At 36.4% G+C, this 27268-nt stretch overlaps 1 protein-coding gene across 4 annotated transcripts; it reads left to right on the top strand.

Annotated features, from left to right (window-relative positions):
• On the top strand, nucleotides 1–27268 carry TDRD1 (tudor domain containing 1). 4 transcript variants are annotated; one of them, XM_045568847.1, is made up of 23 exons: nucleotides 1–16; nucleotides 377–521; nucleotides 2035–2140; nucleotides 3150–3213; nucleotides 4024–4128; nucleotides 4352–4534; nucleotides 5049–5192; nucleotides 5711–5882; nucleotides 7307–7393; nucleotides 9134–9301; nucleotides 9422–9529; nucleotides 10508–10678; nucleotides 11891–12133; nucleotides 12893–13030; nucleotides 15663–15773; nucleotides 16521–16691; nucleotides 18584–18859; nucleotides 19703–19822; nucleotides 21053–21169; nucleotides 24130–24297; nucleotides 25118–25345; nucleotides 25972–26018; nucleotides 26100–27268. In XM_045568847.1, the coding sequence occupies exons 4-23, from the start codon at nucleotides 3196–3198 to the stop codon at nucleotides 26190–26192; spliced, it is 2868 nt and encodes a 955-aa protein (XP_045424803.1). In that variant the 5' UTR covers nucleotides 1–16; nucleotides 377–521; nucleotides 2035–2140; nucleotides 3150–3195; the 3' UTR covers nucleotides 26193–27268. The 4 variants fall into 4 exon arrangements, with proteins under 4 accessions (XP_045424803.1, XP_045424799.1, XP_045424800.1 ...); XM_045568843.1 differs by lacking the exons at nucleotides 1–16; nucleotides 2035–2140; nucleotides 3150–3213 and having other exon boundaries at nucleotides 495–521; XM_045568844.1 differs by lacking the exons at nucleotides 1–16; nucleotides 377–521; nucleotides 3150–3213 and having other exon boundaries at nucleotides 2108–2140.

Raw genomic sequence — 27268 nt, 5'->3', positions numbered from 1 at the left:
TGCGCCGCTGCACCAGGTTAGAGGGCAGGGTTTTTGTTGGGGCTTTTATTGTCTGTGCCTTTTAGTGTTTTTGGGTTGCTGGCTTCTCCGGCACCCCATCTCTGGGATATAGGAGGCAGAAAGAAAACCCAGAGGACTTGCCAGCACGTCCTCCTTTGGGTCCCAAGGTTCCTAGTCAGTCTGCCTCCTCCTTTCCTCACTTTCGGAGTCATCTTATGTTTGTTGCGTATATAAGTTCAGGGTTTTTAGTTGTACTTAATAGGAGGAATAGGGAAAAGTACCTCTCTATCTTACCAGAAGAAGAAGTCCCACATCTAGTATTTAAAGGAAGAAGTTATTACAAAATTCTAACATTGCTGTTCTCTGTTCTTAATAGAAGCCCAGCAATAATGTGCCTCCTACAAAGTCAATAAAATTACACAAGTTGGTTGAGAACTCCTTGTCCGTAGATAACCCAGCACTCTTCAACTCCTTAGGACCTCCTTTTCGGTCAACTACTTGCCATCGCTGTGGCCTCTTTGGTGAGTACGTTGCTCTTAGGTATATATTACTGGCTTATTTCTCTGCATATTTGAAAAATAATTTTATTATGGCAAATTTTAAACATATAAGGTGTAAATAGAATGTTGTGTGTATGCTGTACACCCATCTCTCAGCTTCAACAGCTGTCAACATGCTACCATTCCTCTTCACCCATGTTGTCCTATTTTTCCTGCCTCCTCACTGGATTATTATTTTTATAGTTTTATTTTAGGTAAAGCTGACATGCATTGAAATGCATAAACTAACACCCCATCAAGAAACAGAATATTTCTGTGTCCTCAGAAAGTTCTCTCATGTTCCTTCCCAGTTACTGTACCCCTGAAAGGCAACCATTGTTCTTTTTTTTAAAACCATAAATTAATTTTGCTGGTCATAGCATTTCATATAAATGTAATCACATAGTATAGACTCTTTTTGTGTGAAGCTTATTTAGAGTAGTATTTTTGAGATTATTCCAAGCTGCATGTATTCTTCTTTTGCTTATTGCTGAAGAGTATTCCATTGTATGCTTATACCATATTTTATCTCTTCTCCTGTTGGTGAACTTTTTGGTTGGGTCCAGCATTTGTGTATAATGAATAGAGCAATCTAAACAGTTTTCTACAAATCTTTGTGTAGACATGTTTTCATTCATGTTGGTCGTGTACGTAGAAGTAGAATTGCTGAGTCAAAGTGTAGGTGTGTGTTTAACAGAAACAGCCAAGCATTTTCCAAGGTGGTGTCCCATTTTACGTTCCCCGTGGGTAACAAGTTCCATTTGTTCCACATCCATGTCTGCTTTTGGTATTGTCGGTCCTTTTGAATTACTCCCTTCTCATGGATACATAGTTGTACCTCACTGTGGTTTTAATTTGCAGTTCTCTCATGATCAGGAATCTTGAGCAATATTTCATGTCCATCACTGGCTATTTGGATACTTTGGTCCTTTGTTTTTTTCCATTTCTTTTCTTATAGGGGCATTTGAGGCCAGGCTAGTTTTTTTTTTTTTTTTCCCCATTTCTTTGATTTTTGTTTTTTAGATAACCTTGTTCTTTAACCTGGGTACTGATAGGGTTTCTCTTTAATACTGTATTTCAAAAACTTCCTAGGTGTTTCCATGTATGATTCTCTTCATCGGTTTTTTTTTTTTTTTAATGGTGCATGGTAGGCCATTTGAGTCTGCTTGCACAAGTTGTTTTCACTAGAACAGAGTTTTTTGTGTTTCCTTTGCTCCTTTTGTAACATACATTCTAGGATCTATGTGAGGGAAATCAGATATGTCTACAGTCAGACCTCCCTCTTGTTTTCATTTTTGCAGTCTTTTTCCTCTGGATTTTGAGAGTGCTTGACAAGTTTAATCTTAACACCTAACCATAAACAGCACAGTTCTTTTCAAATAGTCTTCTTGATATGATGAATAGAATGATGTTTGATATGTCTGGTCTTTGCAAATGTCTTTATGTCAACCGCAAATATTTGGAACAAAGCCTTGTTCCTGGTCGTGTTCTCTAGGCTCACTGAGGTGTTCTCAGTGCAAGCAGACATATTACTGCTCCACCACGTGTCAGAGAAGAGACTGGTCGGCACACAGCATTGTGTGCAAACCCGTTCAGCAAAAGTAAGTGTTCATGCATGACCTTTTTATTCATTAGAGAATATTTTAAAAGTTTATTCCTGATAGAATAGGGATCCAGTCAATTAAACAGGCCACACTATGTAGAAATTGTTACTTTTTGCTTATTGAGGTCTAAGAAAGTGTACAAATCTGAAGCAAACAACTCTACAAACTCAGTTTCATGAATATAATTTTATTAGTACAATATCAAAATTTTGAACCTTAAGTGAGTTTTTTTTTCCAATGGTTAGATCTTTAGAATGCCTAATTTTCAATCATGTATGCCTTCCTGGATTTTTTTTTTTTTTGAGACAGGGTCTCACCCTGTCGCTTGGGCTAGAGTACAGTGGCATCATCCTAGCTCACTGCAGCCTTGAATTCCTGGCTCAAGTGATGCACTCCTCCTGCCTCAGCCTCCCAAGTAGCTGGGACAAAAGGTGTGCACCACCGTGCCTGGCTAATTTTTTTTATTTTTAGTAGAGATGGTGGTCTCGCTCTTGCTCAGGTCTCGTCTTGAACTCCTGAGCTCAAGTGATCCTCCCTCCTCAGCCTCCCAGAGCACTAGGATTACAAGTGTGAGCCACTTTCGTAGATTTTAATAAGTCTAAACTCTCACATGCTTCTTGAGTTGTGATTTTTAAAGACATAAGTCTTGCATGGTGTTCACCAGTTTACAAAACAGTTTCACATGTAACCTCATTTGATCCTCAAAACTCTGTGTAGGTAATGTAGGAATTATCACTGTTTTACAGATAAGAAAACTGAGGCTTGGAGATTGTGACTGTCTCCCTTTCATTAGGTGGCTTTTGGTAGAAGCACGGCTGTGCACACACACAGGGTGGACCATTGCATAGCCAGCACTGGGTGGCTTTACTTTGTGATCCTCTCTGGGAGAAACTGTTTTGCTCTTTCTGGATTTTGTTCACTGAGAATTTAACATAATTGTGATTTTTGGCCTCTATTCTTAATTGCTTCTGTAGTATAATTTTTATAATCAGTTGCTTTATTTCAGTTTCCACAAACTTGAAAATAATAAATCATCTTTTGAAACAAAGAATATGGAAGTGAAAAACGAGGTATGGTCGACTTACTCTCTGTCTTTAAAGAATGACTCCTCTTTATCACATTAAGAAGACTTAAGCTAAATAAAATATTCCGAACTTATTTCTACATTTTACCAGTATTTATTTAAAAACAAATTTCCTGTTGAGTAAATCCATACACCTTAGTGATGGGATTTGGTGACTGTTGGGGGTCTTTGATAACTTTATTTCCAGCTTTTTTCCAAAAAGGACTTGAGATGGGTGTGTCTCAGTGTAAAATCATTTGGACAGTGTCTTCTTCATAGCCCCTGCAGGCAGCTGTTCTCTAGTGTTGTGTATTGCACTCTAATAGGGCCTAGTTATCTATCTAAGGAGCATTTTTTTCTGTTAATAGCTCTCTTCCATTTAGATAACTGTGGGCCAAATCATTTCTAATCTGAAAAACATCTGTTGTGTCCTACTCATATTTATGAATAATTTTTAGCTTTGTCTGCTCCTAGCCTCTACTTTAAAATAAAAATCTGATTTCTTCAAATATTCATTCTTACAAAAACATTAAAAGTGTAAATTTAAAAGACCTCCTCTTTTTAAAAAGATAAACTCAATATCATCTTCACCATCATGGTCTTGGTCTTAGGTTACTTTCAGTGCCGTGTACACAGCCTGTAGCCAGTGGGTTTTAGTGACTCGTGGAGGCCTTCGCTATTTCTGTGCTTTTTTAATTCAAGCCTAAGAGTCAGGCTATTGTGGCTGCGATTCTGGCAAATAGTGGCCAAATAGTGGCCACAGAGTCATTGAAACATGTGCTTATAAGTAACTCACTTATGTGTTCTTGCAAACCAGAGTGACTATCCAACTGGAGTTACTAAGGAAATAGCCATTGGTCCTGAGAAAATAATGTTTTCTGATTTGAGAAGTCTACAACTCAACAAAACCATGGAAATAAAGGTATTCATTATTTAATCTCCATAGACAGAGATCTGATGAACTATATAGATTTTTATTCATTTCCTATTTTTGAGTTCACAAGGTGGCTACAAAATATCTGATTAACTTAATAAACATTGCAAAAGCTTTCTACAATGGTTTTTATATCTCAGTTATAAAGCTTTAAGAAATTTACATTTGCCTGTGTACCTTATGAATTACTGCATCTTTTGTTTTTTTAAAGGGTACTGTTACTGAATTCAAACACCCAAGTGAGTTTTATGTGCAGTTGTATTCTTCAGAAGTTTTAGAATACATGAACCAACTCTCTGCAAGCTTAAAAGAAACATATGCAAATATGGTGCATGAAGAAGATTATATTCCTGTCAAGGGGGAAATTTGTGTTGCCAAGTACACTGTTGATCAGGTAACTCCTAATGAAATGAATCATTTAATTTTAATAAAAAGTTTCAACTTACCTTGGTCACATCAGCTTATCAATACCAGAGCTGTCAGTGACATGTCAAATGACCTAAAGCCAGACTCTGGTCACTCTCCTGTTTGACTTCCTTAGTGTTCCATGCTCTGTTCAGTTTACTCTGTGCCCTACCCTCTCCACCTGTTTACAGGTTCCTAAATTGCTGGTTGTAGACTGACTGTTGGTCTTAAAGCTTGTGCTTATATGTGTAGCTGAGGCATTAGTGTGTAATAGACGTTAGTGGGCTGGAAATAGCTTTGGAGTAGTTGTGTATATTAAGATGTTGTAATGTTAGGGATTTCTTAGCAAGATTCTTAGAAAATTAAGTTGACATTTTAATTGAATGCCTCAGAACAGAAGAGTAGCCTTTCCTTTGCATATTCTACAGATTAGTTGAAGGTTTTTTAACCTAAGATTGTGAAATGCTGTTTTGAAGCAGAGTACCATTATATTTCATTTTCAGACCTGGAACAGAGTAATAGTACAGGATGTTGATGTGCTGCAGAAGAAGGCACATGTCTTATATATCGATTATGGAAATGAAGAAATAATTCCAGTAAACAGAATTTACCAACTAAACAGAAACATTGACTTGTTTCCTCCTTGTGTGAGTGTCTTTTACTTTCTAAATTCCTGATCATGTCCCAAAGGAGCTGTTTTTAATGTTTTGATGGGCACAATGTTTGTGTGTTCTATTCTGCCGTGTTATTGTGCCTATTGATAGATCTTTAGCTTACTATGTGGATGAACATCCATTGGCTATCTTGCACTTATTTGCTGAAGTGAGAAACTAACCTTATTTTCAGCATGTCTCATCAATCTGCTCTTTAAAAGCAATCATTTCTATCTTTCATTGTTTGGCAGTGGCCTGATTTATATATAATTGAGGGATTATTATTATTATTTCATGAATTTCTCAAGCTTCGAGTACCAAAAGTAAGCATTATGAATAAAGTATCAAGAGAGACACATAATAATTATACCTAAAGTTGTTTATTTGGTTAGTACTTGAAGATTTTTGGTAAGTTTTCAGCATTAAATACATTCTTTAAAAATCTTCAAATAATTATAAAAAGTCATTTTTAAATACTAACTTTTGTAAGTCACTTGCACAAAATTTTTCAGGCCATAAAGTGTTTTGCAGCCAATGTTATCCCAGCAGAGGGGAATTGGAGCAATGATTGTATCAAAACTATTAAATCACTGTTAATGGAGCAGTACTGCTCTATAAAGATTGTGGACATCTTAAAAGAGGAAGTGATTACCTTTGCTGTAGATGTTATGCTGCCAGGTTCAGGTAAGATCTGAGTGTTTCTTTTTAAATTGAACACTTAATATGTTGTTTAGTTTCTACCTGTTACTAAGAAGAAATAGAAACATGAAGTGAGGCCAAGTAAACTGCCCTCTGGAGTCATTCAAACTGTGGCTGAAAATACTGCCTTGGGCCTGTTCTTGCAGTTGGCAGTTTGTCAAAGACATGGCACAAATTCCTAGAATCAGGTGGCTTGAAGGGCAGGATTGAGACTTAGTGTGGGAATAACTATGTTATCCTTTTACTGTGGCCATGATAATATCTCCTCCTGATTTCTATTTATTGAGAGAAATTCGCAGATTTCTCCATGAATTTTCATTCATCCTCATCAGTGCTTTCTCTTTGAGCACCCTTCACAGAACTGCATTTTGTTTGTACGTAGTATTTAAGTTGTGGGAATGGAAACACTTTGGAATCCTGTCCTTCCATTCTTGCCTCTTCATATCTGTTTGAAAAGTGACTTCTTATGGTGTGCGTATAATTGCTTCTCAGTTTCCAAGATGTTACCCCTCTACTTTAGGAGGGCTGGCATTGTGGGTGATTTGGTAGAAAATGCACTTAACCTGTTATGGAATTAAATATAAAATCTGTTTTGTGTCTTTGCTATGTACGTTTCATGTTATGATTTCAGCTTTTGGATATTATTTCAGGGAACTTGACGTTCACGTCAATGCTTGTTTCAGCCATACTGTCAGTCTGAGAAAAAGTAGTCTTTGTCCTAGATTTCTTTCTTTTTCTTTTCTTTTCTTTTGAGATGGTCTCGCTCTGTTGCCCGGCTAGAGTGAGTGCCATGGCATCAGCCTAGCTCACAGCAACCTCAAACTCCTGGGTTTAAGGGATCCTACTGCCTCAGCCTCCCGAGTAGCTGGAACTACAGGCATGTGCCACCATGCCTGGCTAATTTTTTCTATATATATATTTTTAGTTGGCCAGATAATTTCTTTCTATTTTTATTAGAGACGGGGTCTTGCTCTTGCTCAGGCTGGTCTTGAACTCCTGACCTCGAGCAATCCACCTGCCTCAGCCTCCCAAAGTGCTAGGATTACAGGCGTGAGCCACTGCGCCCAGCCCCTAAATTTATTTCTTAAATAGCAAGGTTACCACCTCATAAGCATGGTTAATCTAAGAATGTTTGTGAGGTGGTAACTGAATCTTTCATGTAATTCAGAATTTTGAAGTTAAATCTTTTCATTAAATCTTCTGTCAATTGACTATAGGAACTTTGCTTCAATTTAAACTGTGCTACTAAACTGAATTTTGCCCATGGAAACTGAATTGGTCAAGCATGTGCCAGCGTACTAATAGTTACAATGTCTAAGTTGGTGATTGACTTATTTGTTATTTATTCTTTTCCTATAACGTTTTGTATAATATCTCAATGGAGGTATATTTTCTTAATCACTTTTTAGGCAAACTCTTAGACCATGTGCTCATAGAAATGGGATATGGCTTAAAACCCAAAGGACAAAATTCTGAGAAGCAGAGTGCAGATCAAAGTGAGTATACAGATTAATAATAGAACAGTGCAGTGACTTCAGTTATGAAGAATATCTTCTTTACTAAACAAAAAAGGCACAACTATCTAGCACCGTCAAGACCTGATGATAACCATTCAATAAACTTTATATAAGAAAGATGACATTTTTGATTTAGTGATCTGTTATATCTAATCTCAGTCTTCCCTACCTGTTCACCTCTGTTTTCCAGGTATATCTTGACATGGTAATTAACAGATTAGAAAGTATTAAATATCATGATACTTCAGGGTGAGGGCTCTTTAGCACACATTTCCTTAGTTTATTTTTCTTCCTGTGTATTCCACCAATAATAAAATAAAGTTCCTAGAATTCTGTTCTAGTAGGATAGAGTTTGGTTTTTACTTATTTACTTCTGTGTGTGGTTTTTCATTTAACGAGAACCAAGAAATTTTGCTATCAGTGTTTTATTTCCGCATCGCCTAGTTATCTGTGTCAGTTTTATTTTCTGTTCCTCCTTTACTTTGCTCCTTTACCAATTACTTTAGTTGTAGAAATAATTCATTTTCTCTTATTTATCCAGAGGTGATTTCCAGATTAATGGTGCCATGATTGGGTACATCGTTATTATATAAACAGACTTGCCTTATCCCTAAGTCTGCCTTCTTCCTTACCTCTCCCATCCCTTGCCCTAGCTAATTTGTTGCTAATTTATTTTTTCTTTTCTTTCTTTCTTTTTTTTAGAGTTGGGGTCTTGTTCTGTTGCCTTCACCTTTTACGTTTGATCATTGACTTTACCTCAGCTAGGCTAGTGTTTTGAGCCAATTATCCATTTCAGTGGCATAACGTTGGGAATCCTTTGTAGTAAATACATTCTGAGAGGTCATTCCTAGGTAGCAGATTCCCTCCACTTTTGTGGTCTGTCCATGTTTCCCTTTGGTCTTCAAAGAGTCAGACTATCTAGGCTCATGGTGAGAATCATTTTCTTTAGTAATTCTATGATTTAGATAATGTATTTTCTCATATTTCTGTGTTAAAACAGTGAAGTTGACCTTAGTTTTATCTGAATTATATCCTTAGTTCCTTAAAGCAGTAGTTTGTCTTTCAGGATTCTGGTATGTTGTTGTCATGTCTCTCTCTAAGTCTTGATCCTAAAAATGTACCCCTTTAGTACTTGGAATTTTATACACCATGTGCTTTTTTCTTTTCTTTGACCTTCCTTAGGTTCTGAGTTACTTTTTATTATGCTTGAAGCCTCTCCTTCTTAGATTTAGGTAGCCGTATTTCTGTGTTGCTTGTTCCTTTTTGAAAGGTTTAATATGTTTTTAAAATTTTTAATTTCTAATTAAATTTATTTTATCAAAATAGTTTCCTATGGGATTTATTTTGCTGAAGAGCAGGTTCTAATTCAATGTATCTACTTCAGTATCATGAGATGATGTCTATTCCAAAGTACATTTTCTTGAACTCTTTTAGAGATTGTAAAGGTTCTATTAAACAGCTTTTAAATTAGATTTGATTTTTTTAATGCTTCTGGTTTTATTTCTTGGGATTAGTCTAGCTTTTGGTGACATAGAAAACTGTCTTCATTATAAACGTTTGTTATTTAGAGAAAGAAACACCATGAGTTCTGAGACTGTCACCTTCCAGAAACGCTGTGCAGTCATGTTGATATTCTTTTTCAAAATGATTACAATGTGCATATTTTTTTTTTTACTTTTGATGAAACCAAAATGGCTTATTTTTCTCTTTTCTTACAAGATGATGCTGAAGATGTTGGGAAAATGTCGACTGAAAACAAAATTGTTGTGGACAGAAGTGACCTAATCCCGAAAGTGTTAACTTTGAATGTAGGCGATGAGTTTTGTGGTGTGGTCGCCCACATTCAAACACCAGAAGACTTCTTTTGTCAACAGCTTCAAAGTGGCCGTAAGTAAATCCTTTTATTTGCTCTAACAAGCTAATATACTTGAAAGACTCTACGTGCAGAAATAAAAATAATGTATAGGTATGTATTTCTTTTGTTTAAGATGTGATCTGTATCTACAGATAAGCTTGCTGAACTTCAGGCATCCCTTAGTGAGTACTGTGGTCAAGTGTCTCCACGCTCTGACTTCTATCCGACCATTGGCGATATATGTTGTGCTCAGTTCTCAGGTAAGGAAAGAATATTACTGAATTTTTTTTACTTAAATAATTGAAGCAGAATCTTTGGTTTGCACTAAATGACTGCACGTGAAGCTTGAGTTTTAGAGTGTACCAATTATGTTTTTAAATATGTCCAGTCAAACTGGATCAAAGGAGTGTGCTGTGATATGGGTACGGGCAGAGGGCCTGTGTCAAGGGTGGAGGCATAAAGGAAGTTTTGTTGGCTGTTACGGCAGCCCTTTAGTTTTTGGAGACTGGTCTGGATAAATTCGTTTATGTAAACATATGGCTGTGAAACCTCCCAGGTTCCTATCTTCACCAGTTTTATTTGGAATAGCAAGAGGACCTGGAAGTATAGAGCTGTCATGGTGCAGCCTTTGCTGTACAGATCCTGCCTTGTGATAACCAGGTTCTGTTATTCTCTGCTGAAGGGAGGGCAGTAAGCTTCCAGGAAACTCGTCGCTTGGCTGGCGAGTCTGGGTGACGTATACTGCCAGGGGTTTTAAGTTAGTCCTGTTGGTTGCCTCAGTGAATGGTTCATGTATTGATAAAGTCCTTGGAGAGTCATATGATCAGGACATGTTCTCTGGCCTAATGAGCAGTGTACTGGGGAGACAAGGCATGTCAGTTAATAATGACAGCATATGACATAATTAGTGTAGTAGCTATTAGTAAAGGTCACATTGTAGGACCTGAAGGCCTTTTAAATTTTATTTTTTAATTGACAAATAATAATTGTACATATTCATGGGGGTACATGGTGATGTTTAAATGCATGTAGGAGTTGAAGGCAGCTGATAAGAAAAAGTAGCTATGTTTAGTAAGCATATCTTGTTCTTTAGCTAAGCTTAGTATCTATTAAAATAAAATCTAAAAATGACCATCTCTAATTTGGGGAGGAAAAGGGTTTTTGTTTGTTTGTTTGTTTTTGTTTTTTTCACATCTGCATTGGAAACTCATTTGAAATTGAGTCTTTCCTTTTTTCAGAGGATAATCAGTGGTACCGTGCCTCTGTTTTGGCTTATGCTTCTGAAGAATCTGTACTGGTTGGATATGTAGATTATGGAAACTTTGAAATCCTTAGTTTGACAAGACTTTGTCCCATAATTCCAAAGTTGTTGGAATTGCCAATGCAAGCTATAAAGTGTGTGCTGGCAGGTATGAAATTTTTATAGCCTCCATATTCTTAAAACTTAAAAATGAAACATGAAAACATGGATAGATACATGAAGGAGGGAAAACATGCTTGTCAAAACAGTAACGTTATGGTCAGATGTGTAAAAACGGCTATATATGTCATTTGTCCCACTGCTGTCAGAGGTTTGTTTCTATGTCAATAAATTGGCTTTAGCAACTTTAATTCAAACGTACCATAATTTCATTAGTATCCAATATCAGAAGGATATATCCAAGTTTTTGCCATTAGCAGTGTTCAAAATTTTAACTATATTTTGCAACATATTCAAGGTCATTTCCTTAGGCTATGTTGCAAAATGTAGTGATACTGCAAAATACTTCCTTAGTCTGTAATTCCAAGGATTGAATGGGGTGTCAGTGAGTATGCTGTCCTTGTGTTTGATACATATTGTGAATTTCCTCCAGAAAGGGTTGGCCTAGTTTACATGCCCACCAGAAAAGTATGAAGGAGTGAATTCCTTCACACATTGGGGCACCGGAGAGAGACTACTATATTATTTCATCTTGGCCAATTTTGATAAGCTAAAAACTAAATCATTCCAGTTTGCTTCATTACCAATGAGGCTGAAATTTTTTTGTAAGTTACTTGCCTCTAATATTTTATGAACTGACTGAGGCATAACCTTGGGATTGCTGATTTGTAAGTGCCCTTTCAGTATTAATTTTTAAGTACTACAAGTGTTTCGTATGTTAATGTAAGGGACCAGAATTTCTTCCTGGATTGTTTTATACTTTTATGATTTTCTTAACTGTATTGGGCTATAATTTACATACCATAAAATTCACTTTAGGTTTTAGGGATACAGTTTAAGAATTATTAGTAAATTTACCAAGTTGTACAAATATCATCATAATCCAGATTTAGAACATTTCTGTCACCACCAGTGAGAGCTCTTGTGCCTGTTTATGGTTAATCCATGCTCCCCGGGCAGTGACTAACCTACTTTCTGTCTTGTAGATTTGCTTTTCTAGGTATTTCATATCCATTTTTTATATAGAAGCTTTTTTATAGCTTTTTCTTAATTTTGCCTTCATTTTCATGTTTAGAAGATCCTTCTACTCAGGTGGGACTTTTTGGTTTGCCATAGATTTCTCAAGTTTAACTTTGTAGAAATTAGGAGCTAAATTTCTAAATAAGAATTATTTTAACATTTTCTAAAAATTCTTTGATAGGAGTAAAGCCATCGTTAGGAATTTGGACTCCAGAAGCTGTTTGTCTCATGAAAAAAATTGTACAGAACAAAATGATCACAGTGAAAGTGGTGGACAAGCTGGAAAACAGTTCCCTGGTGGAGCTTATGGATAAATCTGAGACACCGAACGTCAGTGTTAGCAAAGTTCTCATAGATGCCGGCTTTGCCGTGGAGGAAAAAGGGAGAGTGACAGATAAGCCCAGTGATGTGAAAGAAGCCAGTGGTGAGTAAAATGTTTACCAGATAATGCCTGTGCTGGAGTTCAGATGGTTCTGTAAACATATGGTTTCTTGTACTTTCAAAAAGAATTGATGTTGAGTCCTCTTCTGTCTTTAGATCAAGCATTCATCTAAGTACGTTTAAGAGTGTGTTTGGGCCGGGCGCGGTGGCTCAAGCCTGTAATCCTAGCACTTGGGAGGCCGAGGCGGGCGGATTGTGTGAGCTCAGGAGTTCGAGACCAGCCTGAGCAAGAACGAGACCCCGTCTCTACTAAAAAATAGAAAGAAACTATATGGACAGCTAAAAATATATATATAGATAAAAAATTAGCCGGGCATGGTGGCACATGCCTGTAGTCCCAGCAACTCGGGAGGCTGAGGCAGTAGGATCGCTTAAGCCCAGGAGTTTGAGGTTGCTGTGAGCTAGGCTGACGCCACGGCACTCACTCTAGCCCGGGCAACAGAGTGACACTCTGTCTCAAAAAAAAAAAAAAAAAAAGAGTGTGTTTGAAAAGTAAAAATTTTTTGAAAGTTTTATGGGTTACTGGCAACTGCAGATCAATCAGAAATGTAAATTTGAAATTCAGTGAGGTAAGAGTGATTAATTGTAAGACTCACTTTAAGGTTAACGTTCCTATAAAGTTACTCAGAATGTCAGTGGAAATTCAGTTCTTGAAAAGCAGTTTCCTCAACAACCCAGCCACTGCCACATCCTCCCCCTCCTCTGTCCATTTGTTTTGAACAATATTCACTTATTTTCACAGTTCCCTTGGATGTAGAAGGAAAAACAAATCCATTGGAGTGGACGTGGGTTAAACTTGCTGTTGACCAAACAGTAGATGTTGTGGTCTGTATGATATATAGTCCTGGAGAATTTTATTGTCATGTGCTTAAAGATGATGGTGAGTTGGTTCTTCTCATTTATTTCTTTTTACAAATACGTTGGCATAGATGATAACTTAAGATGAGTTTGTTACTGAGCAATAAAAGTGCTCTTTCCAGGAAGGGTCAACTTGGTATTTGGATTTCCAAGAAAGATGTGGTTATACTTAGTTGGTTTTTATTCTGTTTAAGACATTGTTTCTATTTTCAACAATCCCTTTATATTTAAACCAGTTTAGATTTTGAGAATGTCTCCCAAACTTGTTTTCAGAAATTAAATTTAATGGATATTGTTGAAGTATAACATACATACAGGTAAGTGCACAAATTAAGAGTACAGTATAATGAATTATCACAAACTCAACACACTTGTATAACCAGCCTCTAGGTCAAGAAATAAAACGTTGTTAGTATCCCAGAAGTTTCCTTCATGTCTCCTCCTGTCATTATTTCTTCTCTTTCAAAAGTAAACACTATCTAGAGCCTTCTAATAACTTTGATTGTCCTGGCTTTGAACTTTATATAAATGGCATCATACAATATGTACTCTTCTGTGCCTTGCTGCTTTTTTCCCCTGCATTGTGAGATTGTTATGTGTAGCTGTAGCTTGTTTTTCATTGCTGCATAGTCTTCCATTGTGTGAATATGCTGTAATTATTCATGTCTACCACTGGACATTTGGCTTGTTTCCAGTTAGGGGCTATCAAATGATGTGAATATTTTCATACAAACTTGGTGCACAAGTGCATGCATTTCCATTGAATCTGTTATCTAGGAATGAAATTACTGGGTTATAAAGGGTATGTATATTTTCAGCTTCAATCAATGAATGCCAGTTTCCACAGTGATTATGACAGTTGTCAGTTTGAAACTTCTAATTGCTCCACATCCTCACGAACACTTGGTATTTTCTTTTTCGTTTAAGCCATCTGGTGAGCATCATTGATTTTTAGCTTTTCTGAATCTTGGTTTTTCTCTGTTAAATGAGGGTAGTAAACTGGAGAACTGAGTCTCTGTGTGAGTCCCAAGTTGTGAGATTTGTCTTCCCTTCATTCAGAAGCATCTGGTACAGAGGCCACTATTTCACATAGGATAAAATTCACAATGTTTAAGTTACTTTTTATTTATGTTCGCAATTGATCATACAAGCATATGGTACAAAATTCAAAAGTTACAAAAGAATATGTAGGGGAAAGTAAGTTTCCCACTTCCTCTTCTCAATTTTCTAAGTATCTTTTTGGATATATCTTGGATATCAGTTCACATAGTGTTTTCTCCACTTTTTCTTTTTAATACAGTTTTTATTTAGGAATAATTTTAGATACACAGAAAGTTGCAAGGATGGTACATTTCCTGTATACCCCTCACCTAGCTGCTTCTATAGTTAACATCTTACCTAATCATGGTATGTGTGCTACAACTAGGAGACCAACAGTGGTCTACCACTATTAACTGAACTCCAGACTTCATTTGGATTTTGCTAGATTTTCCACTAATATCATTTTTCTATTCCAGGGTCCAATCCAGGATACCGCATTGCTGTTTAGTCTCCATTCCATTCTTTTTCATGGCTACGTGGTGTTCCACTGTGTAGATTTTTTCCTAATTGGCCTTGGTGTGCATAGAGGAGTAGTGTTTCCAAGATTTTGTTACGAAAACAATCCTTGTACTCCGTGATTCTACTATGAGAGTATATCTTTGGGGAGAGATTTCCTAAAGTTGTACTTAAAAATTTGTTTAAGGATATGTAAGGATATGTGTGCTTATGCTTTTGAGAGGTAGTGTCCTTTCAGAGGTCAGCCAGGCAAATCCCCAGCAACTGAGTATGGGAGTACCTTTTTTATACCGCTTCCAATAATGTGTCCCTAAACTTTTTAATTTTGGCTAATCTGAAAGGTGAAAATTCTGACTCATAATTCAATTTCCATGTTGTTAATGAATGAGCCTTTGTCACATACTTAAAAGGCATTTGCTTTTGTCTTACTATGTCTATAGTGGTTCCAGTCCCTTTCTTTACATTCTGAAGCTCCCCTTGGTCTGTCTTTCCAAGCACACCTCTGGTGTTCCTCTTCAGCGGCTTACCTTTCCGCTTCTCTGCTTTGCCATATTGCTCTCCTGAGTGTTTTTTGGCTGTCTAATGTTGAAATTCTGTGCTTTATTTCAGAGCTGTTTCTTCTTTCTAGAAAGCCTTCGGGAATACCCTCTCCTTTCTATTAAATGTCTTGCACTTCAAATGAAACCTCCATCACACATAGCTTGCGAGCTCTCAGTACTTCCTTAGCATATATTGTCTGTGCCATCCATTTAGTAATTATGTTTACTCTTTCCAGACAGCTTTTATATAACTTCTATACAGGCTTGTGTGCTGTTTCCTTGTCCACATGTAAAGCTCATGCTCTCGGGTACTGATAGCAATGCCATAGTTGTGTCTCTGTGCTTAGTAAATTGTTGGGATTATTAAGAGTATTAACTAAAAAACAACTTATTTGCCCGATAATTTTTTAATAAGGAAAAGCATTTAGTGTACTTAATAGTTGTTTTGGAATGTACCTGACATTTTTATGATAAGAACATGTTCTGACTTTAAAAGAAAAATCTATGTTCTGTTTTTTTTTTTTAATATTAAATGCTGTATGTGTACTGTATTTTCAGCTTTAAAGAAACTCAATGATTTGAACAAATCTCTAGCAGAATATTGCCAGCAGAAGTTGTCTAATGGTTTTAAGGCAGAAGTAGGGCAACCTTGTTGTGCATTTTTTGCAGGTAAGTTGCAGTTTACTATAATCTTGACTACTAGAACCTTATTTCTTAACATTCAACTCTTATTTTTAGTGAGTTTTTTCTTCTCCATGTTTAAGCAAATTATTTTTTCACAGCCAAGATTAAATGAATGTTTAAAATGTCATATGTTTTCCCTTTTCTTTTGGTATCAAGGAACCTCCAAGTGACACTTCTTGCCTACACTTTATTAAACATTATTTTAATGCTTTTCTTCCTGGAATTTCTGATAATATGAAAATAAGTTAGCTAATGGAATAGCTGTTCACTGCAGGTTCATTGTTTCTTCTGTCACCCTGTACATGTTTAGAGTATTTTGAAAATGTATTTGAAAGATTGTCATTTTATTACAAGAGTTTTTCTACTATTTTTAAACTATTTACCAAGTAGCAAGTAAAACAATCCAAGCCATCAGTGGTAAGAGTATTGTAAGTCTCCAATATTAATACATATGTTCAAACTTAAGTCTTCACATTCTGCTCATTGGCTAGGTTGTGAATGAAATGTGTATCAGATATAAGAGTGTGGTCCTATAAATTTTAAAGATATTCTAAAAATTGATTTTGAGGATTCTCATTCTAGAGATTTTTGAATGGAAAACTAAAGGCATAATCTGGGGAAGAGAACAAATGTATTACCTACTTTAGACGAAGGGTATCCTTTTCAAGATAAATATTTCAAATGTTAATAGAAGGGCAGTATTCCATGTCACAAACTTTGTGTTAAATCTAGGTGATGGTAATTGGTATCGTGCTTTAGTCAAGGAAATCTTACCAAATGGACACGTTAAAGTACATTTTGTGGATTATGGAAATGTCGAAGAAGTTACTACAGATGAACTCCAAATGATACCGTCAAAATTTTTGAAACTTCCATTTCAAGGGATACATTGCTGGTTAGTAGGTATGGTACAGAATAAGAATTTTTCAACTCTTTTCTAAAACTTAGAGTATATAATCTAAGAATTAATATCTATAGTTTTAACATTATTGGGAGTTAGACGATTCTGCTTCATATTATAAAATTTAGAAATCTATTTTTTTAAGATAGTGGCCAAAATGTCCAGTATTGGTGTCAGAGTAGGGAAGCAGCTGCCTTACTAACAGTGGGAGTGAAAACTGATAAAAACTCTTTTAAAGGCATTTTGGAGGATTCCTTAAGAACCTCAAGTATTCATGCCTCCTGACTTAGTAATTTTACTTCTAATTTATCCCAAAGAAATATTGGAATTGCACAGAGTTCAAATACATAATGATAGCAAAAGATAGCCAATGTTAAAGGATTGATTAAATGATGATCCATATAATGGATAATGATAGTATCTATTTCTTAGGGTTATTAGGATTAAGTGAATGTTTAGGACAGGGTCTGCTCCTCAAAGTTCTGCAGTATTTCAGTGTTTGCTGTTATTACATGGTCATTAAAGTGACTTTAAGTATATGTTATTGATAGGAAGAATTGTCTGTGATTTAAGTGAAGAAAAGTTATAAGAAGATGCAGGATAGCATTGTGATAAAACAGGTGTTTAGGCATATCATTTAAATGTTCTGTGCTTCAGTTTCCTCAGGGTTGTTAAAAAAAGAGATAGGCGAGGTGCAGTGGCTCACACCTGTAATCCCAGTACTTTGGAAGGCTAAGCCAGGAGGATTGCTTGAGGCTAGGAGTTTTGAGACCAGCCTGGGCAACGTAGACCCTGTCTCTACTAAAAATTTTAAAAACATGCCTGTAGTCCCAGCTACTCAGGACACTGAAGCAGGAGGATCATGTGAGCCCAGGAATTTGGGGTTACAGTTAGCTATGATCACAACACTGCATTCCAGCCTGGGACAGCATGAGACCCTGTCTCAAGTATATAAATAAATAAGAGATAAAAGCATAAAGCACTTAATAGTGCTTGGCATTATACCTATAATAACTATTATTATAAATATTGCTTTATAAGAATATATGTGTGTTTATGTGCATGTATGTTTGTCTATCTGCACATAAAAATTGTGTAAGATTGGATTCCAAAATGATAATAGTGGTTATATTGGGAAGCATAGATGCTTTTGTTTTCTTTTGCTAATATTTTATTTCTGTTTATTTTGCACTAGATATATTTCAGATTATTTTTTAATTACCATGTCTTATATCAGTGCTTCTTAAAATGCATGCTGCAAACCAGCATCAACATGGGAACTTGTTAAAAACTGCAGATTCTCAGTGCTTATCATAGACCTACTAAATTAGAAACTCTGGGCAGGGCCTCAAAATATGTTTTAACAAGCCCTCTGGGTGATTCAGATGCACTTTCAAGGTTTGAGAATCACTGATAAGAAAACAAGGGTATAAGCCAAAATTATCCAAGAAAAAATTTTTACTTAAGTATTAATAATTTTAAATGCCCTTTTGAAATTATCACTAGAAACTATCCGCAAAAGTGAAAGTGTATCAGCTGACATTTTACCAGTGTGATTGGTAAGTCATGATTTTATGTATGTAACAGTACAATGTAGTGGATTTTAAAAGAAATAATACTCCTTTTGCCTATTGGGAAAATGCAAGATTTAAAGATGTTAGTGGAGAAAGTAAGGAAAGATCCTGAGCTTCCTAAAACCCTAGAGTATATTAGCAAATGTGATACATGTAACTCACGCATGGAGGATGTAGGTATATAATTGAGTATTGAAAAAAGGTACTGAAAATTGCCAACCTGAATGGTTAAGTTGGCAAGGACCCAGTCATAGATTACTATTGAAGTCAAAATGCAGTGTGTGCATGAGATTCTTTTTAATGCTATTCTTATTTTCCAGATGTACAGCTTAGAAACAAACATTGGACTAAAGAAGCCACAGCAAGATTTCAGATGTGTGTTGCAGGGATAAAATTGCAAGCCAGAGTGGTTGAAGTCACTGAAAATGGGGTGGGAATTGAACTCACCGATCTTTCCACTTCTTATCCCAGAATAATTAGTGATGTTCTGATTGATGAAAATCTGGTCTTAAAAGCTCATTCACCACATGAAGACTTGCCAAATAACAGACCTGTTAATAAACATGATCTGAAAATTGATGTACAGGTACTTCAAGGTAACATTTTTAAACCATTTATTTAAATTTATGTCATCCTTTGCTTTTTATAGACTGTGAGAATTTTTTCATCCAGTACTAAATGACACTATTTTCCTGTAAGATATGCTTTGTGGATATAGATTAATAGTAGGTTAATATTAATCTATTATTGAAATATTGAATATCATAATTGTTTTTAATGTAGTTATCAGATAAACATGAATTATACAGATGTTTCCCTTAAAGTTTGAGTACATTTTAAGAATTATATTAGGCCGGGCATGGTGGCTCACACCTATAATCCTAGCACCCTGGGAGGCCGAGGCGGGTGGATCGCTCGAGGTCAGGAGTTCGAGACCAGCCTGAGCAAGAGCGAGACCCCCGTCTCTACTAAAAAAAAAAAAATAGAAATTAGCTGGCCAACTAAAATATATATAGAAAAAATTAGCCGGGCATGTTGGTGCATGCCTGTAGTCCCAGCTACTCGGGAGGCTGAGGCAGTAGGATTGCTTAAGCCCAGGAGTTTGAGGTTGCTGTGAGCTAAGTTGATGCCATGGCACTCACTCTAGCCCGGGCAACAGAGCGAGACTGTGTCTCAAAAAAAACACAAAAGAATTATATTAAATATACTACAGAAATACACTACCGGAATGTAATAGTTGAAGGATTCTCATTATAGACTGAACATTTTTTCAATGACCATAAAATCCCTCAAATTGAATAGATCTATGAAAATACAGATTTTCATTTTAGGAATCTGGAAATGTTAATCAGCAGTTGATGAACAAACTGATTAAATAAATACACAGAAGAGTAAATTCTGTCTATTCCATTTGAGACCTGTGTTTTGTATGTTTTTAGCCATCCCTTCAGCTGAGCAATGGAAGACAATAGAATTGCCAGTTAATAAAACTGTACAAGCAAACATACTAGAAATCATAAGCCCAAACTTGTTTTATGCTCTACCAAATGAGATGCCAGGTAAGAAGCCAAAATTTGACATATTTATGCTACTCTTTTAAACTGTATAATGAAAGTGCTTATCTTGAGCTCTTTAGTGAGGGGAAGAAAGTGATTTTGTTTCACTCACTGTTTTAAGGCAGAATTGATCATAATACTTAAGGGCAAATTCAGTTATAAAAACACAAATGGGAATACATGAAGGAACACCCTGCAGTCAGCACCTACTCAGTAGCCTGGCCTTGATAATCTACACCCTTTTATCACAATGTCCTTAATTACTGTATAATTTCTTGTTTAAAAACATATTATCTATATTGAATTGTATTTACTGTTTCAGATATATTGAAAGACTTTGTAGTCAGTCCATAATCATAGTTTTACTGCGTCTTAGAAACTTAGAAATGTTTCACACTGAAACTAATGAAGAAAAGTAACATATTGATTTTTAATTTTTTGTTTTTGTTTCATGGAAGTTTACAATTGAAGAATCTCTTAAATGTATATGAGTTTATCCCTGTAGTATCCAAAGGTGAGTTAGTGCAAGTTGGATGGTGTCTATGCAAAATTATTTGCAAGTACTTTAAGGATGAAAAAATGAAACTTTGTTTCAAACTGTCAAGCGTAGAATTGTGATAATACCAATAACTGCTCTTAAATTTATCTCCAGTATTATAAAAAATCTTCATAGTAAAAAACAGAGGAGTAGGGTAATTTGATGCTGACAGCTTATGTTGTGATGAATTGGAAGTACTATTGAGGATAATTTTGTAATAAATATAACGTACTTACTGAAAAATACACCAAACACTTGTAAAAATACAGCTTAATAAATTTAAAGTGAACATACTAGTATAACCACTCTCAGGCAGGTGTGGTGGCGCGTGCCTGTAGTCCCAGCTACTCAGGAGGCTAAGGCAGGAGGATCACTTGTGCCCAGGAATTTGAGGCTGCAGTAAATTGTGATTGTGCCACTGCACTCTAGCCCAGGCAACAGAGGAAGACCCCCATCTTAAAAGAGCAAAAATCACCCTGATCAAGAAATTGGCTCACTGGAGGCTTTCTTCATGCCCCCTCCCAGTATTGACTGTATCCCTTCAGAAAAAGGCAACCAATAGTGGGTATTTTTTTAAATATAATGTGTATTTTAATACACAAGGGGTTTTTGATTTAGAATTGACCTTCTTTTGTATACTGTCAGTAGTAGCACTGAAAATTTTCTTTACAAAATATTATTTTTATATATTTTAGAAAATCAGGAAAAACTGTGTATGTTGACAGCTGAATTATTAGAATATTGTAATGCTCAGAAAAGTCAACCGTCCTATAGACCGAGAATTGGAGATGCATGCTGTGCCAAATACACAAGTAAGGTTCTTTTAAGTAAAATATTTAGTCTGTTTTCTTTTATGTGAGGTTATGTAGATTTTATTTTAGATGCATATTTCATTTGATTAGATAGAAAAATTAAATGCAAAGTTGTAAATTTGGTTGATTGTTTTTCTATCCTGTATAGATAATTTTTAGGCAAGGATGTAGGTAGAGTTATACAAATCTATCAGTACTTGTAGATAACCAGCTCAAGAAAACCTTACTCTATTATAATGGATCAATAACATTATGAAAAGAGGGATTACAAATAATTTATAGAGCTCTATATGTGAATGTACTAAAAAGAAGAATGAAATGCCTGACTTGGTTCGTTGATTATAGTATACTTTAGCCATTCTCCTGTTTAATATTTTGTGTTAACAAATTTCCTTTGCCAACAACACATGCAGTGAATATTCTGGTTTGCCTCCAGGATCGAGGTAAAGTGCAGCTGGAGCCAGGTCACGCGGCTGCTTTAAGGGCTACAGTTGGGAGACCTATTATGGGCATGGCTCCTGCCAGTCCCCAGGCAGATGGATGGATGGTGGCCCAGCAGGGCTGGAGATGAGTTCACAGGGGGACAGGGCTGCTTCCAGGCAGGGACTGAGGTCTGAGAGTCTGCCACTGGATCTTGGGACTGCCTTCTCAAAGCAGCCCTCCTTAATCTTGGGCTCCTTAGGGTTTGGAAACCTACATGGATCCCAGAGTTCCCACAAAGGGACTTTTGTCTGTGACTGGCTACCAAATTATTTCTGCAGGGAAGACGCAAGCTGGGGACCTACTATTCCCCCATCTTGCTGATGTCATGCCCTAGTTTTGTTTTTCTTTTGTATGACAGCTGTAACTATGCTTTTCTTCCCTTTCTTCTCAATAGAAATAAGTCATAATTTTTGGTTAGGTAAATATTCTGTATTACTTTATTAGGACTGCATAAACACTATTCACAGCTGAGCCATGTAGTGTCCTATGATTACATTTCTCTTTTGCCAATTCTATTGTTAGTGTTCTTTATACTTTCATTAATTATCTTCGCTGCATTAGTCTAAATTCCTTCAAAGAACACTTCTGTGTACTTTATCAACTTTTATCATATTATAGGCATCTTTATTCAGCCTTCCAACCTCCTGTCCACAGTGCTTGTCCTCCAGACCTGAGCTGTCATCCTGGGGTTTTTCCTTCACCATCATGCTGAGGATTGTTTCAGTACTGCCCCTGTTTTCTGGATTTCTTTTCCACTCCACCTTCTTAGCTAGATTTCTCCCTCCTTTGTCTCACGTTGTTTTCTGGACCACTGATTTCCCTTTTGATTTACTCCAGTATTGGGTGGATCGCATCCTCCAGAACCTCAGGAAAGTTACATGTAAGAGAAATTCTCTTATCCTCCCGTGTTTCAAAAGTATTCATTGTACCCTAATGGTTAATTGATAGCTTGCTTGGAGATGTAGACTTCTAAATTGAAAATCATCTTCCCCTTAAAATTTTGAAGGCATTGCTTTTATTGTGTTTTAGCTGTTGGTGTTTCTGGTCAAAAAACAGATGTCATTCCGATTCTCCCAACTTTGTACATATTTTTTTCCTTTGTGGAATTTTTAGTATCCTCTTCAATCTCATGTTTTGAAATCTATGATATGACTTGGTATGGTGGTTTTCTTTAGAAATTCATGAGCTTCAGTTTTGAGAAAATTTTCTTGAATTAATGCTTTTATTCCCTTTTTTTCTGTTTTAGGAACTCTTAGTCTTCTAATATTGGACTTGAACTCTTCTGCTAAATTTCTTTTCTCTTTCATCATTTTTGTTTTTTCAAGAAATTTCTTTAGTTTCATCTTCTATACTGAGGTTTTCATTTCTGATACTTTTAGTTTCAGTAGTTTTGTTGGTTTGTTTTTTCTATGTTTTAATACTATTATGTTTCCATTTTCAAGGATGGAATGTCATTTCTCCGAGGATATTACTATCGTTCTTTTAACTTTGTCTACTTCCTCCTTTCTGTTTCCTTGAGGTCCTGTTAGGTTTGTTTTAGTCTCCTCTGTCATGTTAGAGGCTTTCTTCAAATATCTGGTGACGCTTTGCTGTTCACATATTTAGGATGGGGCACTAAGAAGTTATTTGGGAGTTTCCTTGTGTGTGGACAGGGCTTGTCTACCGGGGCCTTCACTGTGGGTTATCTGACTTTGCCATTTCATTGTGGACTCCCCAGGTCTATACCTTGAAGTGCTCTGACTTAGGGTAGCAGTCTCCTCGATGAGTGCATGGTTTGCTGATTAGTGTTAAACTCTCCTCTCCTGCTCTGCCTCATGTTCCCCAGTTCATGGTCTCTCTGGAGAAGAAACCTCTATTTGTCTGCCCTTGCATAGGAGCAGTTAACTGGAAAGAGGGAAGGTATTTTAAACTTTATTAAAATGTGAACATAAAGCTCAACATTCACTTTACCAACTTTATAAAAATAGGTATTATATGTAAATGTGTCTGTGAACTAAAGTCTACTGAGATGTCTTGGGAAGTAACTCTGCTTCTTTTGCCCAACCCTCATTCCCAGCTCCGTCTGTACTCCTCCTTTTGGATGAGTAGCACCAATTACTGGGCCTTGGGCCTTGGGGGTTTGGGAGGCAAACAAGATGCTTCTTGGCTTCCCCAGTGCTTGCTTTGGTTGTGCTACCAAAATGGCTCTGAAATCGTTTTCATTCATGCATCTGCTTTCCAGCTTCCAGTGTTGTATTATCTTCCCTCTTGTTCTCTATCCTTGTGGTTTTGTGCCTTTTTAGAAAGAAATCTTGTTGCTATCTTTTTAGTAAGATTTGGAAGGAGTAGAGGTAAATACTTGTATTTAATCCAGACTCTAATCAGAAATCTTGGCATGAATTTTTAAGTCATATAAATGTAACCGTGAATAACCGTCTTAAAGTAGGGGAGGGGTCATTTACTGTAACTGCTTACCTGAGATTTCATTATATTTTCAGGTGATGATTTCTGGTATCGTGCAATTGTTCTGGGAACATCAGACACTGATGTTAAAGTGCTCTATGCAGACTATGGAAACATTGAAACCCTGCCTCTTTCCAGAGTGCAGTCAATCACTTCCAGCCACCTGGAGCTTCCATTCCAAGTTATTAAATGTTCACTAGAAGGTAGACAATTGAATTACTTTCCAGTTTGGGTGTCTGTGGGAATTTGTTTACCTTTATGCTTCATAGCTCTAAGTCTGAATCCAATAGATATTTCAAGTAACTGCTCAGAATTTTAAATACCAAGCAGAGTTTTCAGAGAAATTTCATATTCTTTATTTAATTCTCACAAAAACTATATTCAGTTAGTCTACCTTTGTTTTACAGATCAGTTTCAAAGTGCCCAGGTTCCCTGGTTGCAAAGCCTAGTAAGTGGCAGGGCCAGCGTATGAACCAGGTCATCTGACCTCTCATCTGAGGTCTTTCTGCTTTGTCACACCTCTCTTTAGGGACTAAAGGCATCCAAGTGACACCACTCTTGCCTGCCTTACTATGCATACTAAATCTGCATGTATTCAGCTCTTCAGTTAGAATATAATAAAGTGAACTAAAATACCTAGAGTGGCTTTTAACTGTTATTCCTGATTCCTTTACACAGAAGCCCTACCAGGTAATACCATACTGATTGCCTCATAGTCCACTTTGGTTTTGACTCAGAGTTGGAGAATTATCTTTATTATTGTTTGCTTCTTCCATTGGAATATGTGAGGCAGACACTATGTCTGTTTTGTGTTCCCCAGACTGAGATTAGTGCTTGGTGCCTTAGAGGTGACAAAAAAATATTGAGTAACTTTTTTTTAATGCAGCAGCAGTAGTACATCAAAACTTAACTTAAATTCACCTAAAATCAGGAAGCCTTTGCTTACTATTCTTAACATAATTTATCTAAATATTACCACTTTTAAAGGGACTTGAAGACTATAATATTCCTTTTTTTCCCCAGGACTAATGGAATTGAATGGAAGCTCCTCTCAGTTAATAATAGTACTACTAAAAAATTTCATGTTGAATCAGAATGTAATGCTTTCTGTGAAAGAAGTTACTGAGAATGTCCATACGGTGTCAGTTGAGAAATGTTCTGACAATGGTACTGTCAGTGTAGCTGATAAGCTGGTGGCGTCTGGTCTGGCAAAAAACATCGCACCACCAAAGCAAAGTGCTTTAAATACAGGTATTTTTAAAGTATAATTAATAACGGATGTAAAGTGTAATGAATAACAGAGATAACCGGTTTAGTTGACCTGACCTTTCCTCACTCCCGGTGGCCACGCTCCTCTTCCTCCTCCTCTCCAAATCCAGTGGCAGGACCGTGATTCCCGTTGCTACTGCAGAGGAGCCACCTTGGTGGCAGTGGTCGGTCCTCTGAGTCCAGGTCTTCCTTAGATCAGGCTCCGCACCGTGGTTGTGAGAGTTGGTGCCGAGAGCTTTGGAAATGTTAGGCATTCTGCAGGGGCCTTGCTTCCTGTTTACTTTTGATCCTGATCAAAATGAGAACAGCTCATACTTTTGAGGTTGCATCTCCCTGGTACTTCATAAGATGTATGTTTGACAGGCCTGCCCTCAATCAAGAGAGATTCCGTATACGATAGACAAAGGACCTAGACTTTGGTGATGTGGGTGTTAACTTGGTTAAATCAAGGTCACAGTAGTAGATAGTCAAGGCCCAAATGGGTCAATCCAGTTCTTTGCAGTTGGAGCCGATGCACAAGGGGCAGATCTGTTATATGTTCAGACTCCAAGTTTTTCTTATTATTTATGTTGTATGTCATCTAATGACTCTTTTGTATTTGCTTCTAGAAAAGACATATAGAATGAATTGCTGCTGCACAGAGTTACAGAAACAAGTAGGTAAAATTTCCTTTGAGTGAAATTATACTCCTAGCATTTTCAGAAGTTAAATTATGCTATTTCTTTTTCACCAATAGGTTGAAAAACACGAACAGATTCTTCTCTTCCTCTTGAACAACCCAACAAATCAAAATAAATTTATTGAAATGAAAAAACTGTTAAAAAGTTAAGATAAGTTTGTTTTTGCTGCTTGTATTGTCACCAATAGGATGTCTCCAGTTATATTGTCAGGATAGATCTAATAGAGTGAAACCCCTTATAAGGCTGTACTTTTTTTGTGATCTAGTAATCTCAGGTTTGGTTGCAGATGTTTTGCTGTCTTCCTAGGTTTGATCTGATCATTTTCCTTTGACACTGCTAATGGAACTGAGCCCAGGGGTATTCTAGTTGCATCAGCCTTTCTTTATTGTTTGATTTAGAGAATGCTCATGTTACTGATACGTACGTGGAGGGATGTGTAAAAATTGTTGTGAGGTAAAGCTTAGCCTCAAATGCTTTGTCTAGATTTGAAATTAACTCAGATCTCACTTGTGCACACTGCTGTAAACATGTTTAGCACTTTTTTTGAGTAGTATCTAAGGGACTAAGAACGGAAGTGGGCTGCACTGACAATATATTTTGTTTCAAAACAAAATGTACTCCCCCTTTTGGCTGTGGTGTTTCTACTATTGAAAGAAATATTGGTGAGTTTTAAATCAATAGGTCCCTCTCTTTTTTTTTACTGTCTGGGATCCTTTGTCCTGAGATGGCTCTCAGAAATTCCTTTATGATCAATATCCGATTAGAACTTCTGATCAGAATGAAGTTGTCCTCCTTACCACTTTGAGTTGATATCAATTCCAGCCAAAAGCAGAGGAACTTTGATTTACTTGATATGTATGCTTTTGTTGACTAAGGTGCAGTTTATATTAGACTGTTTGGAAATAACCCAAGAGGCCATATTGCTCTTTGTGAATCCTTTATGGCCATAATAATTCTCAGGTAGGAAACGACTGTGTTAAAACATATTTTCCATGTGATAATGTACCGTTTCTTCTTTGTTTTTAAGAAAGTACAGCTGAGTGCTAAGCTAAATGTCATTAATGCAAGATCAACACTGTTGATTCTTATGATTTATTTCATTTACAAATTTTGAGTTTTTAATAAATGCTGCTTTACAATTGCAATTACAACTTTCAGTCCTTTCTAATACGTTGTCTTAGATACTGACTGCTTTGTGTGCTTGAATTTAAAATCTTTAAGGGTA

This window comes from Lemur catta, chromosome 14, assembly GCF_020740605.2.
Source record: "Lemur catta isolate mLemCat1 chromosome 14, mLemCat1.pri, whole genome shotgun sequence".
Lineage (NCBI taxonomy): Eukaryota > Metazoa > Chordata > Mammalia > Primates > Lemuridae > Lemur > Lemur catta.
The sequence above is the reverse complement of the archived record's forward strand: the minus strand, read 5'-3'. Positions and strand labels throughout refer to the sequence as shown.

Excerpts from the sequence above, each read along its gene's own strand:
- TDRD1 (XM_045568847.1), top strand. Across the intron at positions 12,134-12,892 it reads TGATGTGAAAGAAGCCAGTG|TTCCCTTGGATGTAGAAGGA; the intron begins GTGAGTAAAATG and ends TTATTTTCACAG. Across the intron at positions 13,031-15,662 it reads TCATGTGCTTAAAGATGATG|CTTTAAAGAAACTCAATGAT; the intron begins GTGAGTTGGTTC and ends CTGTATTTTCAG.